This window comes from Carassius gibelio, chromosome B8 (assembly GCF_023724105.1).
Source record: "Carassius gibelio isolate Cgi1373 ecotype wild population from Czech Republic chromosome B8, carGib1.2-hapl.c, whole genome shotgun sequence".
In the NCBI taxonomy this organism is placed as follows: domain Eukaryota; kingdom Metazoa; phylum Chordata; class Actinopteri; order Cypriniformes; family Cyprinidae; genus Carassius; species Carassius gibelio.
In genome coordinates, this window is record NC_068403.1 from 12,255,410 (window position 1) to 12,270,667 (window position 15,258).

At 37.6% G+C, this 15,258-nt stretch overlaps 1 protein-coding gene across 1 annotated transcript; it reads left to right on the forward strand.

Annotated features, from left to right (window-relative positions):
• Positions 1-244: 244 nt before the first annotated feature.
• On the forward strand, positions 245-6,816 carry LOC127963406 (tumor necrosis factor receptor superfamily member 14). Its single transcript, XM_052563301.1, has 8 exons — positions 245-3,509; positions 3,632-3,757; positions 3,838-3,993; positions 4,146-4,233; positions 5,480-5,667; positions 5,756-5,808; positions 6,050-6,093; positions 6,570-6,816. The coding sequence occupies exons 1-8, from the start codon at positions 3,389-3,391 to the stop codon at positions 6,574-6,576; spliced, it is 783 nt and encodes a 260-aa protein (XP_052419261.1). The 5' UTR covers positions 245-3,388; the 3' UTR covers positions 6,577-6,816.
• Positions 6,817-15,258: the final 8,442 nt, after the last annotated feature.

Sequence of the window (15,258 nt, forward strand, 5' to 3'; positions counted from 1 at the left end):
ACATAAGCCAACATGCACTAGTCGCCCTGTCTTGAACTGACTCAGACAAGCCTGTATTGACTTAACACGTGCGGGAGACAGACGTGCCGCATCGTGCACAAATCCAAGTTCACCACTAAAAAGGTTGTTTGCGGACACAGCAGCAGGACACTCTTTTGTAGGTTCATCCGCAACTCAAGGCTCTTCAGATGATTGAGTACTAAATCTCGATTTTGACAGTGCCTGATCCTGAGTTTGAGCTAATATTAGCCAGTCGTCCAGGTAATACAAAATTCTGAAGCCTTGGAGCCCAACAGGGCCAAGGCTGCGTCCATACATTTTGTAAACATTTGAGGAGCCAGGGCTAGACCGAACAGAAGAACACAAATTTGGTAAGCTTTTTTCGAAAGCAAACCTGAGGAACTTCCTGTGACTCTTGACGATCCAGATGTGAAAGTATGCATCCTTTAAATCAATGGTTACAAACCAATCCTCGGATTGGATCTGAGACAGAATGGACTTCATCATTAGCATCTTGAACTTGCTCACTTTGAGTGCAAGATTTAAACGACACAAGTCCAAAATCGGACGTAAGCCACCATCTTTTTTGGGCACAACAAAATATTTTTATATACATACACCCCTTTCTCTAGGAGTGACACAATCTCTTGATTTAGAATCGAGGCCTCCCCAGGACGTACCATCATAGGAAGAACCTCGGTGAAAGGAGGTGGCCCTTTCCAAAATTGGATGGTGTAACTGTGTCAAACGGTGCGTAACAATGAGATGTTAGGCAAGCGACTCCATAGGGCAAAAAAAATCCACAAGGGGCCTTAGTCGCTTGTGACATATTAGTTTGATTTTCCTGCATAGGGCCCCAAAACACCTGAGTGTTTCTCTATTGGGAGCCTGAGAACAAGAGGCCTTGGTCGTCGAACTCAGGTCTAGTCATTTGCATTGTCTTTGGTGAACAGGTGGGCATAGGACCCCAGTCCTTGCGAGGGGGTAATCTAGGTGAAGGCTCATGGCGCTGAACCTCTTGAGGGCGCTGCAAAGAAAATGAGCGAGAACGACCCTAAGGTGGCTGATGCTCTACTTCTCTAGTCCTCTAACCCAATCTGATCTTTTTTTTCCTCGTCTCAAAAAATATCCACATCCACACAAAACCACAAAAGTTGTAGTATGTGTAAACATGCCAGGCCAGCATGTGGCGCTGTAATTCTACCACAGAGATGCACTTAAAACGGAGAAGACATGTACTATGCCAGAGACAGTTTATAAGAGACATGCCACTGCCTCAAACTTCAAATCAACTTTTTAAGGAAAACCCGTAACGGCAAAGATGTGGCGGTTGTGTGCATGTCCCGCCCCTCCCGCTGGAAAGCCAATCATCTGCTTTTAACAGTCAAGCCGGGAAACATTTAAGCCTATCGTCTGGTTCCACTGACGTATGCGCACAGTTGAGGAACCCTTGCACATGCGTAGTAAAGGTATAACCTGTGGGGAAAAAGGCATTTTAAACCTTATTTTGGGGCAAAGTCATAAAATTTTTTCAGCGATTTTTATCATATTTCACTACTGTTTCTATACATGCTGTTTTTATGTCCTGGTGACCAGTGAAAGTGCAGTTCTGACTCTCTGCCCATTCATTTAGATAGGAGCTGGTCTTGTTATTCTGAAATAGCTGCCCGGAGGCCTGAAAGGACTTTGACTATGCTCATAAACCTTGCGTGTGGTACACAAATGAACATGGAACAATACATTTATTAATCTGTGTTAGTTAATAAAAAGACAATTGTTCAGTGTTTGTTCATATTTTTGTTGCTGTTACGTGATGTAGTGGTGTCTGACTAGGGGCGAGACATGGGCTGATAATGTCATCGTTTTAGAAAATATATGGATTCGCCGTCCACAAGAAAACACAAAGATGGTGTTTTTTTTAAATGTAACCACTCTGTGACCCGGTTTAAAAAGAAATTGCGGTTTCAGTCTTCCAAAATGCTGGATCCGTGTGGACGAAACACCTATCTGATAAAAAATGTATGTGTATTCGCAGAAATGCATCTCCGTGTGGATGGGGCCATAGTCTAAATGAAACAATTTGCAATATTACTGTTATTACACTTGTATACAATACGTATTATCTTTGTTATAGAGTGTGTGACGTCACATGCACTACTGCTGTTGACAGCAGAAAACACTGAACCCGTTGTCATGGCGACTGTCACAGCCCAATTGTTTTGATTAATTTTTTTTTTCCGGCTTGAGCCCCTGCCCTTTTTCTCAATTAATTTTAATTGTGATACTATACAGAGGCTATAGTTGCCTGGACTCCTCACTAGTTGCATTCAACTGTATGTTGTTACTGCCTCAGTCTCGCCATATAAAAGTCTGGTTTACTCACTCCATTTCTGATAATTATTCCCTGTTTTCCTTACCTTGTTTTGACCCATTACTATCCTTGCCTTGTCTATGTTTTGCCCTGTCTATGTTTATTGATTCTGGGCTGTCTCTTGTTTTTTTGTTTTGTTTGTTTGTTTTTTTTACGTTTGTTTTCTGCCTGCCCTGACCATCGCCTATTTATCTGGATTATTTTTTTTGCCTTGCCTCTGCCATTGTTGTTTGCTGTTGTTGACCATACCTGTTTGAACATGCTCCACAATAAAACCTTGCATTTGGGTCCTTTAAACCCACTGTCATGCTCATCCGTAACAGCAACATAAGTGTTGTTCATTACTTGTCTAGCAATGTGTTTATGCTGATTAAAAAAATGGTCTTTTCACATCTTTTATCACGTGTCATAATATTTTTTTGAGTTTTTTCATGCCTTTATGCCATTTTATGTTTCATACTTCAGATATGTGACGTAAGCATATTGGGCAAGAGCAGAGTGAGCAAACACTACAGTACACTGGAAGGATTTCGTGAATGAGACATGGCTGAAACCCTGATCTTTGGAGCTCATTGAGACACCCATTACATCAGCTCCTAAATCAACTGCCTGTTCAACTGTTTCAAGTGGAGACATGCAATCCTGTGAACTAATACTGAAATAAATCTAATCCTGGTGTATAGGATGTATACCAGTGAATATAAAGATTCCACAAATGATGAGGAAATGAAAGGGGTTCACATTAATTACCTTAACCATCCTTCATGTGTTGATGAACTGGACCCTGGCATACACCGATTTTACTGTGGATTGCTTTCTTTCTTTCTGCACTCACTGTTCTCAATTTTGAACCTACAGAGCTTGATGGCATCACAAGGTTGAGAGAATACAAAGTATCTATGACCAACAATCCACTACATCTAATGTGTTGTTGAAACCATAACAGAGCTTATGAAGTGTGGAGAAGAAACATTTGACTCTGCTTTCAAATAAACCTCTCTTGCACTTTATGTGAACATGATCAATTTAGGGATCATGTTATTCATTTCTGCTACATTGAACTACAAACTGTGTTTCAGTGCATGTGCTCGTGCTGAATATGAGATACATAGAGAATGCTGTCCCATGTGTGCACCAGGTACAGTATACATTGTTTAGCAGCTGTGTAGTGTGACCCAAACGTATATATTTTTTCAATTATTGTATTTAATTCTTCCATGAATTGTCCCTTCAAATAGATTTTTTTTTAAACATTTTTAGGAAACCATGTTTATTGGCATTGTACTGTAGACACAAGCACAACTTGTATTCCATGCCCTCCATCAACTTACATTGATGAACCCAATGGATTGGATAAATGTTTTCCCTGCTCTTTGTGTGATGCAGGTAAGTACGTATTTAAAAAAGATGATTTAAATACAGAAATTATTTCTTCATTTGTTAGTATAATTGTATGTTTTTCACAGGAATAGGTCTAAGAATAAAGAAAACTTGCACACGTTCTGCAGATACTATTTGTGAGCCACTGGAGGGATTCTACTGCACTGAGCCAAAGGAAGACAGCTGTAGATTTGCTGTGAAGCACTCTGAATGTTACCCTGGACAATATGTCAAACAAACTGGTAAATATTTTAGAACACAAAGAAACAATGGCCATAGAGTGGAAGGAGTACTAATTTTACTAAAAATGTTAACTCAGAAACAAGAACAATACCAGTAATAATTGTAATGATAAACTCCCAATTATACAGTCATTATGTTAATATCCTTACAGGAACAGCATTTGCTGATACTGTATGTGTTAACTGCATGGAAGGAACTTACTCTAATGGCTCTTTCACTGCCTGTCAACCACATTCAAAGTGAGTGATAAACATAGATTCTCGAGTCTTAAAGGGGGGGTGAAATGCTCGTTTTCACTCAATATCCTGTTAATCTTGAGTACCTATAGAGTAGTACTGCATCCTTCATAACTCCAAAAAGTCTTTAGTTTTATTTTATTTATAAGAGAAAGATAGTCTGTACCGTTTTTTCCCGGAAAAACACGAGCGGCTGGAGGCGTGACGTGTGGGCGGAGCTAAAGAATCACGAGCGCTAGTAGGCTTTTGCGTTGACAGCATCTGGTGACATTACCGTGAGGAATAAAACATCATCCAAAACAAAGCATGGCTAACAGTCAGATTCAGCCGTATATTTATAATCCAGAATCAGATCCAGAGGCTGAAATTTAACAAGAGCAGCAGCAGCAGCAACAACTACAGCAGGACGTCTCTATGTAGTATGTATTGAAACTATATATTTGCTTAGTGGTTTTGGAAAATGACTAAGTTCCACTTTATGTCGTTTTTTTTTTTTTTAAGGTGTACATGTGGAAAGTGCAGTTTGATGACAACATCGCATGTTGTTTACTTGATGTGCTTACGTGCCGATAGCCAAGTTAACAACACAGAGATAGAGTTTTACTCACCGCCTGCAGTTCCAACACACGATCATGATCCTTTTTCGTTGGGACTGCATTATCCTTAAGAAATAAACTATATGCAAATCCGGCGTCAAACTGGGCCTTGTTTGTAAAACAAGCATCTCCGAAATGCAGGGAACAAACAAAAACACTTGCACAACTCTGTTGATGCTCTGTAAAAATGAACTCCATCCACTGGTCCCTTAATGCTGTTTTTTTTTTTTTTTTTTTTTTTTTTTTTTGGTAATCTGTGCAGGGTTGTCTTGCCCTGGCAACCAAAAACACACTTCTTTTGCGACATTTCGGTCTCTCGCTCTGATTATTGAATGTCTCTGCTCTGCTATACGGGAGCGCGCGCTCTTCCGGCAGAAGTGCCTTAGGACCCATATAAGGAAATTCCGCTCCATCTAACATCACACAGACCCATACTCGAAAAAAACTTTCCGAAACTTGTGACAAACCGGAAGAAGTTTTTTTGGAACAAAAACTTAATTTCTTAAACTTTGTCCATGTTTAGCATGGGAATCCAACTCTTTAATTAACAGTGTAAAAAACTCAGTATACATGAAATAGCATTTCACCCCCCCCCCCCCCTTTAAAATAAATTCTAATATGACCAAATATTTTTTATAATGTATACATTATAGTTGTGAGATTAAAGGCCTTAAAGAAATAAAACCAGGAACAATGTCATCTGATGTGGAATGTGGGAAGTCAGTTCCAATTGCTATCATTGTTGGAGTCACGGTTGGAGTCATTGGTGGTGTTTTGATGACCGCTGTTGGGATAAAAATCTATTGCAAACTTAAACAGAAGAGGCAGGCTTCAGACAGAAGTAAGATTGTAATTATAACAAAAATTTATGTAAAAAATAAAATGTTAAGGTGTTGTGCATGTTATGATATACTTGTTTTGTGTTTTAGATATAACTTTTTACTCAGTACCAATACCAGAGAGTGGTGATCAGTGTGAACCAGTAAGTGAAAAATTAAACCGTGTGCATGATAATAATCTATTTGTTTGTATTCTAATTATTAGTATTAGTATTACTATTATTACAATTTTAAGAAAACAAATAAAAATGAAGTGCATTAAAGGGGTCATATCACAAGGAAACATACATGGTATTATGGGATAAAAAAAGTTCAGTTTGCTTGATTTTTGCTGTCTTTGATGTAGATAGTGAGTTATTTTTAAATCACATTAACTTTTCACAGACATCACCAGACTCAGTGACCCCTCTTATATTCAACACTAGTAGGTAAGAGCCTTCTACTTTTAAAAAACCTTGCTCTATAGAATAGAACAGTCTTCAAATTTCAGAACATGCTTCTTAGCAGTTGTCAAATATGTTTATTTGCAAAAAGAGCTGAATAAATTCAGCAAAGTCAATAAAAGAACTTGATTTTGCATTCTTGAATGCTACCATTATGCATTGCTGGAATATTTCAGTAAAGGCTTGATACTAATATAATAGGTGCAGATGAGTAATATATATATTAATGGTCATGCAAATTGCTTAAAGGTTCATTTTTGTCATCTTGCCCTGGTTGTTATTCTCACTTGAAATGAAGAGCTTTGAAATTCATATGAATGTTTTAACATCTGCCAAATGCATAAAAGTAAAGCAATTATTCTGAGCTAAAGTCGTCATATCAGTTGTTTAGGTAAATATACGCCAGCAAAATGTAAGTTTAAAGCAGCACATTAAACAAAACTATGATTTTATCATTTAAGCCATTGACATCAATCAGCTGCCTGTTCTGTTTCAAGTGGAGGCATGCAATGTGTGACCTGATACTGAAAGAAATGTAACCTTGGACTTAAGGAATCCAAAAGTTCTACGAAGAGCCTAAAGACTCTATAAACAGCTGATGAACAAATCTAAAGAACTTCATGCTAATTACTGCTTCTATTCTGTGGTGAATGGTAAATGGAAGAGCTGTCACTCGAAGTGATTAATAAAGTATGCTCTCACTGCAAAGCAGGTCTTTATTGTCCCTAGCAGCTATATATCATACCAATGATCCACTTTCCATTGGTTGAACTTGAAATACGTTGGAACTCAAAGAAAGTTGGAAAACACTGCATCATCATTATAGTGAAGCGATTGGATCTCCTTTGTCTTGCAGCTTTTGCAAAGAAGCATGGAATGCCATGAGAATCACCTCAAGATCTACACGTTGTATTATGTAGTTTTTGGGTTTGTTTGAATGAAGAACACCAGGGGCCCATTTCAGAAAGGAGGTTAAGTGAAAACATTGAGTATGTTAACCCTGAAATGAGGGAAACTCTGGGATTTACATTTCAGAATGGAAGGTTTGTCAAACCAAAGAAAGTAGGGTAAGTCAAGACCATTTATGAAAGAGAGGTAACTTATACTTATTAGTATAGAGTCATTTACCATGGTAACTTACTTTATGAACCTAAACTGGTCGGAAGCAGGTTTTCTTTGGTAAACCTGTGATTCTTTCGGTGTCCTCCCCCTTTTTAAAGTGCAAGCGATGTTAAATACTTAATTCATTGACATAAGGTCATTGTTACATTTGAATCGCCAGGATCGAAGAATCCTTTAAAGATAAGTGAAGCATTAAAGAGTAAATTATGGAACAATGTGTATGCCAAAACAATGTATGATGGAAGCATAATGGTTATATGCAAAGATGATGCAAAAGCTGAATGTAATTTGTATACAAGAGACATGGTTAAAACCACAGCTTGATTTTAAAATACAAGGTTATGAAATAATTTGTAAGGATAGAGATGAAGGATTAGGATGAGGAGTGGCAACATTTATTGAACAAGGTATAAACTATAGAGTTATAAATGTTAATGAAACTGAAGTAGTTATTATAGAAACCTGGACAGAGGGAAGAGGTATCGGAGTGATCAATTTTTATAATCCGTGTAAGAAATTACAAAAAATACAATTAGAAGCGATAGTAGAGCTAAGTGGTAATACAGTAGTGTGGTGTGGAGAGTTTAATAGCCACTGTACACTATGGGTTAGTGAAAGCACAAATTCTAATGGTAAAATAATTGAAGAGGTATTGGATGGAAATGGGTTGGTGGGTTTTAATGATGGTTCTGGTACAAGAATAAATATTGTGAATGGGCATGATTCCATGCTAGACCTCACATTTGTATCAAAGGATATAGCTAATATAAGTTTATGGAAGGTATTAAAGAAATCTATTAAGGCTTCTCATTGTCACTCCACACTCCAGTTCAGTTGGTGGCGGTAATTCACCAAAACTTGGCTTGCCCACCGCCAATAAACCATAGACAGTAAAAGAAATGGACCCCATTGGAACTCAATTGAGACAAGTGAAGCCCATTTTTAGCTATTTTTAGCACTTCCGTTTCTGACAGGCAGACTCAAACTAAGTTTGATGACGTCAGCAACCTGTCTGACAGATGTAAATCTTCTAGTAGCTGTGCATGCAAACTGCCATCGTTAATCTTGCAGAGACGGGGAGCTTGAGCAGGGAGTTCTTTGGTGTGAGTGAGCAGGAGTAAGTATTCTGATTAATTATTTGGTATAGTATTTTAAAATGTAATGCCAGTACCCCATATTAAGTTAATTGCCTGCGAGCTTCTCCTCCTGTCTGTACGGTAATTTCTCTACTGTGCGACAGAGAGTCGAGTGGTTATGACGCAATCGTTAGCCTATTTTTACAAAAACTGTTTTTACGGGGCCATATGTAACATAGAAGGTAATGGAGCCCTTTATACATTGAGGTGTATCTTTAGAAATAAATAATGGACAAATGGAGTCTTTAAACGCCTCAGATGTAAAGTTATTCGCTGTCAAAGTAACGCCAAAATGAATGGGAGGTCAATGGGATGCTAATGCAAGTTCTGCTACAAGATGGCGGCACGTGGCCGACTTCAGCTTCCGGTCGACTTCCTTGCCGCCTGCAATAAACACTACAAGAAGAAGAAGAAGAAGAAGAAGAAAAAGAAGTCTCCATTTTAGTTTCTCTCCGAGGAGATGTTAGTCTCACGTCTTAGAATGGGTCACACTGGTTTAAATACAACATTGCACAGAATAGGAAAACATCCCACTGGATTATGCACCGAGTGTAATGTGCAAGAGAAAGTGAAGCATATACTGTTAGAATGCAAAAAATATGAAGAAGATCGGGCAGAATTAAAGGCACAGATGGATCAATGTTGTTTTCGTCAACGATGATGACAATGAAATGATTTCGTCGACGCACCTTTTTTTTAATGACGATAACGCAACGATGACTAGCTAAAAATGGCTCTAATGTGACTAAAACATGACGAGAAGTTTTCGAGTTTTCGTTGACGAGACGAGACGGAACGAAAATGATTATAAGTCTGACGTTCACAATGTATATAATTTCTGCCTGTTTTGGAGAAGTACCTGGCTGCAGCCTGCAGATCGAGGCGAGGCTGCACCTGGGACGGGGTTGTACGTACTTTTAAATGCGCACTTGAGCAGAGCAGCACACTGTGACTCCATGTTGCTTTGAGCACATCATTCTGCACCCGCGATGTGCATACGCGCTTTGTGCGCTCTGTTTTGAAGCGTTTCATATTATCATGGGTTTGCGCACTGAAAGATTATTAAAAGCCTATATTTTTATACCTAGCCTACACAATACATTTAAAATGAGCATAATTTAATTGTTTATTATTTGTGTGTAGTGTAGGTTATATAAATACATACAATTCTTAGCTCTTGACATCCATATATAAATATAAAATTGTGATATTTGCTGCTGGGGTGAGGGCTTCGATAACTCTCTCTTTTTTGACCATACATGTGTTTGCATCCCTGAATGTTTGTGTCACTTTTATTAGACAGGGTTGTATGATGTTTGTGTTTACAAATAATATGCATCTTGTTGTTGCACTAGCAGACAAGTTGAAGCACAAGTTGTAGAGCATATGTGTTCCTCAATAGCTTATATTTTGGGCACATGGTTCATTGCACTTTAGCAATTTCTCAAATAAAGCCACAATTGCCAAAGTAAGAATATTTCTATTCCTGGCTTTTTTGGAATTAAACAGTGATTCCACTGTTACCACTTTATCTGTGTGTAATGTTGTAGTAGCTCAAAGTTTTTTGCTGTTTAAACTTTAAACCATTCCTTTATAACTGTGATTACTGGTGAAAATAGGCAATGTGCTGACATTTTAGAAGAGCAGAAGAGCATGGAAAAAATATAACTTGAAATATGTGGATAAAAGGTTTCTGCCCAATGCGACCATGAAGTACAGCTTGGCAACACTGCATCTCCATCAATGAGAAAGTCTAGTTTATTATGCAAAGCTTTTAGTCAAGTTTTAGTCGACGAAAACACAAAAAGGTTTTAGTCAAGTTTCAGTCAATTTTAGTAAAAAACAAAAAAGTAGTCTTTAACAAATTAATTTAGGTTAAAAAGTATTGGAAATGGACTTAGGTTTGACAGGTTGTAACGAGTGTTGCAATTCATAAAACAACAGTTAACTTTAAGGGTGTACTCACACTAGCCAGTTTGAACCATGCCCGAGTGCATTTGGCCACCAAAGCGCGGTTCGTTTGACTAGTGTGAGTGCTCCGAATCGTGCCCGGGCGCGGCTCGATTAGCCGGCCCTTGCCCGCTTGGAAGAGGTGGGCCAGGGCACGGTTCAGTTGGACTCGGGCGCGGTTCGCATGCAGTGTGAGCGCTAACCGTGCTGAAGCACGGAAAAGGACGCGTTGCGTCACGGTTTTGCGACGCTCCAAAACCAACATGGCAGGGAAAGGGTCGCTTTGGTCTACGGCAGAGGTGCAAAACGCATAAAAACTAAAAAACTGCAAAGTCCTTGCTGCACTTCAGCTGGTACCTTGCAAACATCCTCAAACGAGCAGCACGATTACGTGAAAATTTTCGCGCCACTAAGGCGACACAGCTGTTTAACAACAGGCTGTGAGAGGGCTGTGGACCAAACGACACAAAATTATCCACAAACTATCAAGTTTATAAGTGACTAAAACTAAAAAGCATTTTTGTCCAAAAGACTAAGACTAAAACTAAAAGGGCTGCCAAAAACAACACTGAGATGGATGAACAAAGCATTACACTTGAGCATTTATAAGGGAAATCATCTGGGAGTATGCAAAATTTATTAATTTTGTTTTTGAAAAACACTGGGTTAAGTGAAAGAATTTAATAGGAAGGAATTGTCTTTTGTAAAGGTTTTATATAAGTTTTTATTTCTATTTATTTACTTATTTAATTTTTCACCTTTGAGATTAGTTGCCAACCACCATTAAACACGAAAGAAGAAGAAGAAGAAGAAGTTTCTCTCCGGTCACACTCCAGTACAGTGTAATGCGGTGGCGGTAATGCACAATTGACGGTGGATGCCATTGCCAACCGCTGTTACCAGGGGGGCAGGGTTTCATATTTTTTTGAAGCACCCCTGGGCACCGCCATTGGCTATCGGACCCCCACCTGCTGTTAGCATTCCATTGACTCCCATTCATTTTGGTGTCACTTTGACAGCGAATAACTTTACATCTGAGGTGTTTAAAGACTCCATTTGTCCATTAATTATTTCTAAAGAAACACAAAAATTTATAAAAGGCTTGATTACCTTGTATCTTACGTTATGTTCCCGTAAAAGCAGTTATCTGTGAAAATCTGTGAAGGTCTTTGTAAAGTTGCAGAGGAAGTAATAGGAAAAAGTATAGGTAGATTAAAGAAGAAAAATGAACCTTGGTGGACTGTTGAGTGTAGTGAGGTAATTAAAATAAGGAATAGATTTTTAAAGAAAGTAAGGAAATCATATTCATTTGATGTTTTTATATTGTATAAAAGAGCACAGGCTATAGTAAGGAATGTTATACGTGCAGCTAAAAGAAAGTTCTGGAAAGAATACTGTGACAAAATAGGTAAAAAATATAAACATTAGCGAGATATGGGGAATGATTAGTAAAATGGGGGGAATACAAAATTCTAATAGAATTCCAGTTTTGATAAGTGAAAATAATCAAATCATTAGTAATAAAGAAAAGGCTGAGGTGTTGGCAGAAGCATTTGTAAAGGTGCATAGCAATAGCAATATTTCAGATAATATGAGTGAATAAAGAGAAAAAATGGTAAGAGATAATCAAAAAATGTTAGATAAAAAAAGAATTAACAGAGGGTACTATGGATGCTGTTTTTATGTTAAAGGGGGGGTGAAATGCTATTTCATGCATACTGAGTTTTTTACACTGTTAAAGAGTTGGATTCCCATGCTAAACATGGACAAAGTTTCAAAAATTAAGTTGTATGTTTGAAGGAGTATTTTTGTTCCAAAAAAACTTCTTCCGGTTTGTCACAAGTTTCGGAAAGTTTTTTTCGAGTATGGCTCTGTGTGACGTTAGATGGAGCGGAATTTCCTTATATGGGTCCTAAGTGCGTTCCAGTATAGCAGAGCACTGAGAGGCTGAGCACAGCATGATGAGAGCGAGAGCGTCGCGAAAAGTCACAAAAGAATTGTGTTTTTGTTTGCCAGGGCAAGACAACCCTGCACAGATTACCAAAAGAGAAACAGCATTAAGGGACCAGTGGATAAAGTTTATTTTTACAGAGCATCAAAGGAGTTGTGCAAGTGTTTTTGTTTGTTTCCTGCATTTCGGATTGCACATCATTTATTTCTTAAGGATAATGCAGTCCCAACGAAAAAGGGTCACGATCGTGTGTGGGAACCGCATGAGGTGAGTAAAACTGCTTCAAATATCTCTGTGTTATTAACTTAGCTATCAGCACATAAGCACATCAAGTAAACAACATGCGATGTTGTCATCAAACTGCACTTTCCACATGTACAGCTTAAAAAAAAGAAAAAGAAAAAAAAGACGACATAAAGTGGAACTTAGTCATTTTCCAAAACCGCTAAGCAAATATATACAGTTTCAGTACATACCACATAGCATACCGCCTTTGCTGATGCTGCTCTTGTTAAATTTCAGCCTCTGGATCTGTGTCACAGCTTCCACATGCTCTCAACTCAAAAGCCTACTGGCGCTCGTGATTCTTTAGCTCCGCCCACACATCACGCCTCTAGGCGCTAGTGTTTTTCCGGGAAAAATCGGTACAGACTATCTTTCTCTTATAAATATAATAAAAATAAAGACTTTTTGGAGTTATGAAGGATGCAGTACTACTCTATAGGTACTCAAGATTAACAGGATATTGAGTGAAAATGAGCATTTCACCCCCCCTTTAAATGAGCTCAAGCAGGCCTTGGAAGGAGTTAAACATACTGGGAAAAGATGAAGTATGTTATGAAATGATTAAACATCTTTCAGATAATTGATTAAATGTTTTTTTAAGACTTTATAATGAAATATGGAGGCAATGGAGACTTCCTAGCTCATGGAAATTAGGTATAGTGGTGCCAATAGCAAAACCTGGGAAAGATAATACGGTTTCAGCTAATTATAGACCAATAGCGTTAACATCTAACCTGTGTAAAATAATGGAAAGAACAGTTATATCACGTTTATCATATCTTTTTGAAACTAGAAAGTTATCAAATGCATATCAGAGTGGGTTCAGGAAAGGACGTAGTAACATAGATGCAGTAATTTGCTTAGAAAATGAAATCAGGAAAGCTCAAGTAAGAAAAGAAATGGTCCTAGGAGTATTTTTCGATATCGAGAAAGCTTATGGACATGGTATGGAATGAAGGGCTTTTAATTAAATTAGGTCAAATGGGAATTGATGGGAAGTTCTTTAATTGGATTATTGATTTCTTAAAAGAACGGAAAATACAGGAAAGAGTAGGTAAAGAATACTCTGATACCTATGTAATTGATAACGGAACTCCTCAAGGTAGCGTTTGTAGTCCTGTACTTTTTAATATTATGATAAATGGTATATTTGAGGAAATAGGATCAGAAATAGGAAGGTCATTATATGCAGATGATGGAGCCTTATGGGTAAGAGGAAGAAATTTAAGATATTTAGAGAAGAAAATGCAGAAAGCAATAGATACTGTTGAAAGCTGAACTAACCAGTGGGGATTTCGTCTTTCAGTAGCAAAAACTCAAGTAGTTTGTTTCTCAAAAAAGAAGAAATCCCCTGAAGTTAAATTAAAGTTATATGAGCAAACTTTAGAGCTATTTGCTATTAGATATTTGGGAATATGGATGGACTCAAAGCTAATATTTGGAGCACATATTCAAAAGGTAATCGATAAATGTAAGAAAGGAGTTAATGTGTTGAGATGTTTGGCAGGACTGGACTGGGGTGCCACAAGACACTCACTAAAGAGAGTATTTTGTGCATTAATTAGTTCATCGATTGATAATGGAAGGATAATTTATGGATCAGCATCAAATACTTTGCTAAAAAAAATTGATACAATTCAAAGTCAAGCACTAAGGGTTTGCTGTGGAGCTGTTAGAACATCTCCTGTGTGAATATTTCCGTTTTTTACAAATATACACAGATGGTTCCAAAGACCCAGTAACTGGAAAAACAGCTCCAGCTATGTATATCTCTCTTTCTAATTATAAAGCTGCAAAACGAATCACTAATAATATATCTGTATATGCTGCAGAGATGGTGGATATTTTGATGGTTGAAGAAGTTAAACCATCCGCAGTAGTATATTGCTCGGATTCATTTTCAGTTCTTACTAGTTTTAATAAGTGGGAAATCAGATTCAAGACAAGATTTATTAATAGAAGTTTTACAAAATCTATATAGACTGTGTCAATTAAGACTTTCAGCAGTATTTTTATGGGTGCCAGCTCATTTCGGTGTGGAGGGTAACGAGGATGTGGACAAGATAGGCAAACAGGCCCTTAAACAAAATGTTATTGATTTAGAAATACCTTTGGGTAAATCTGAAATGAAAAGTTTAATTAAAAACGCTATTAAAAATATGTGGCAGGAGAGGTGGGATAAAGGAAATAAAGGTCGACATCTGTATAAAATACAAAAACAAGTTGGTTTAGTTAGAATTAGTTATGGCAACAGAAAGGAAGATACAGTCATTTCTCGTCTAAGAATTGGTCATTCTGCCCTCAACAAATCACTTCAAATGATAGGGAAACATGGTTCTGGTCAGTGCAATAAATGTGGATTTCCAGAAACTGTAGAGCATGTAATAATCAATTGTATGGTATTAAAGGGAAACAATTAAATAAAAAAAAAAAACAATTTAATTTCTGTTGGCATAAATTCTTTAACTTTGCAGAATATACTTAATAGTTCTTTCAAAGGATATGAAACTCTTTTTTTTTTTTTTAAAGCAAGTAATTTATATAAGAAAATGTGGAAAGGTAGGTTAGGTGGTAGTAATAAAAAAAAATCTTCACTTTGTTTTGTTTTTTTCTCTCCTGTTTACGTCTGATATCAATGCCTCACACTCCATCCCAGTAGGTGGCGGAATATGGACCAAAGCTGGTTTGCTAACCGCCATTAAACGT

Bases quoted from the DNA above. Each gene is read 5' to 3' on its own strand.
- LOC127963406 (XM_052563301.1), top strand. From the start codon at position 3,389: ATGATCAATTTAGGGATCATGTTATTCATTTCTGCTACATTGAACTAC. The intron at 3,994-4,145 runs GTAAATATTTTA...ATATCCTTACAG, and splicing joins ACAATATGTCAAACAAACTG to GAACAGCATTTGCTGATACT. The intron at 5,668-5,755 runs GTAAGATTGTAA...TTTGTGTTTTAG, and splicing joins GAGGCAGGCTTCAGACAGAA to ATATAACTTTTTACTCAGTA.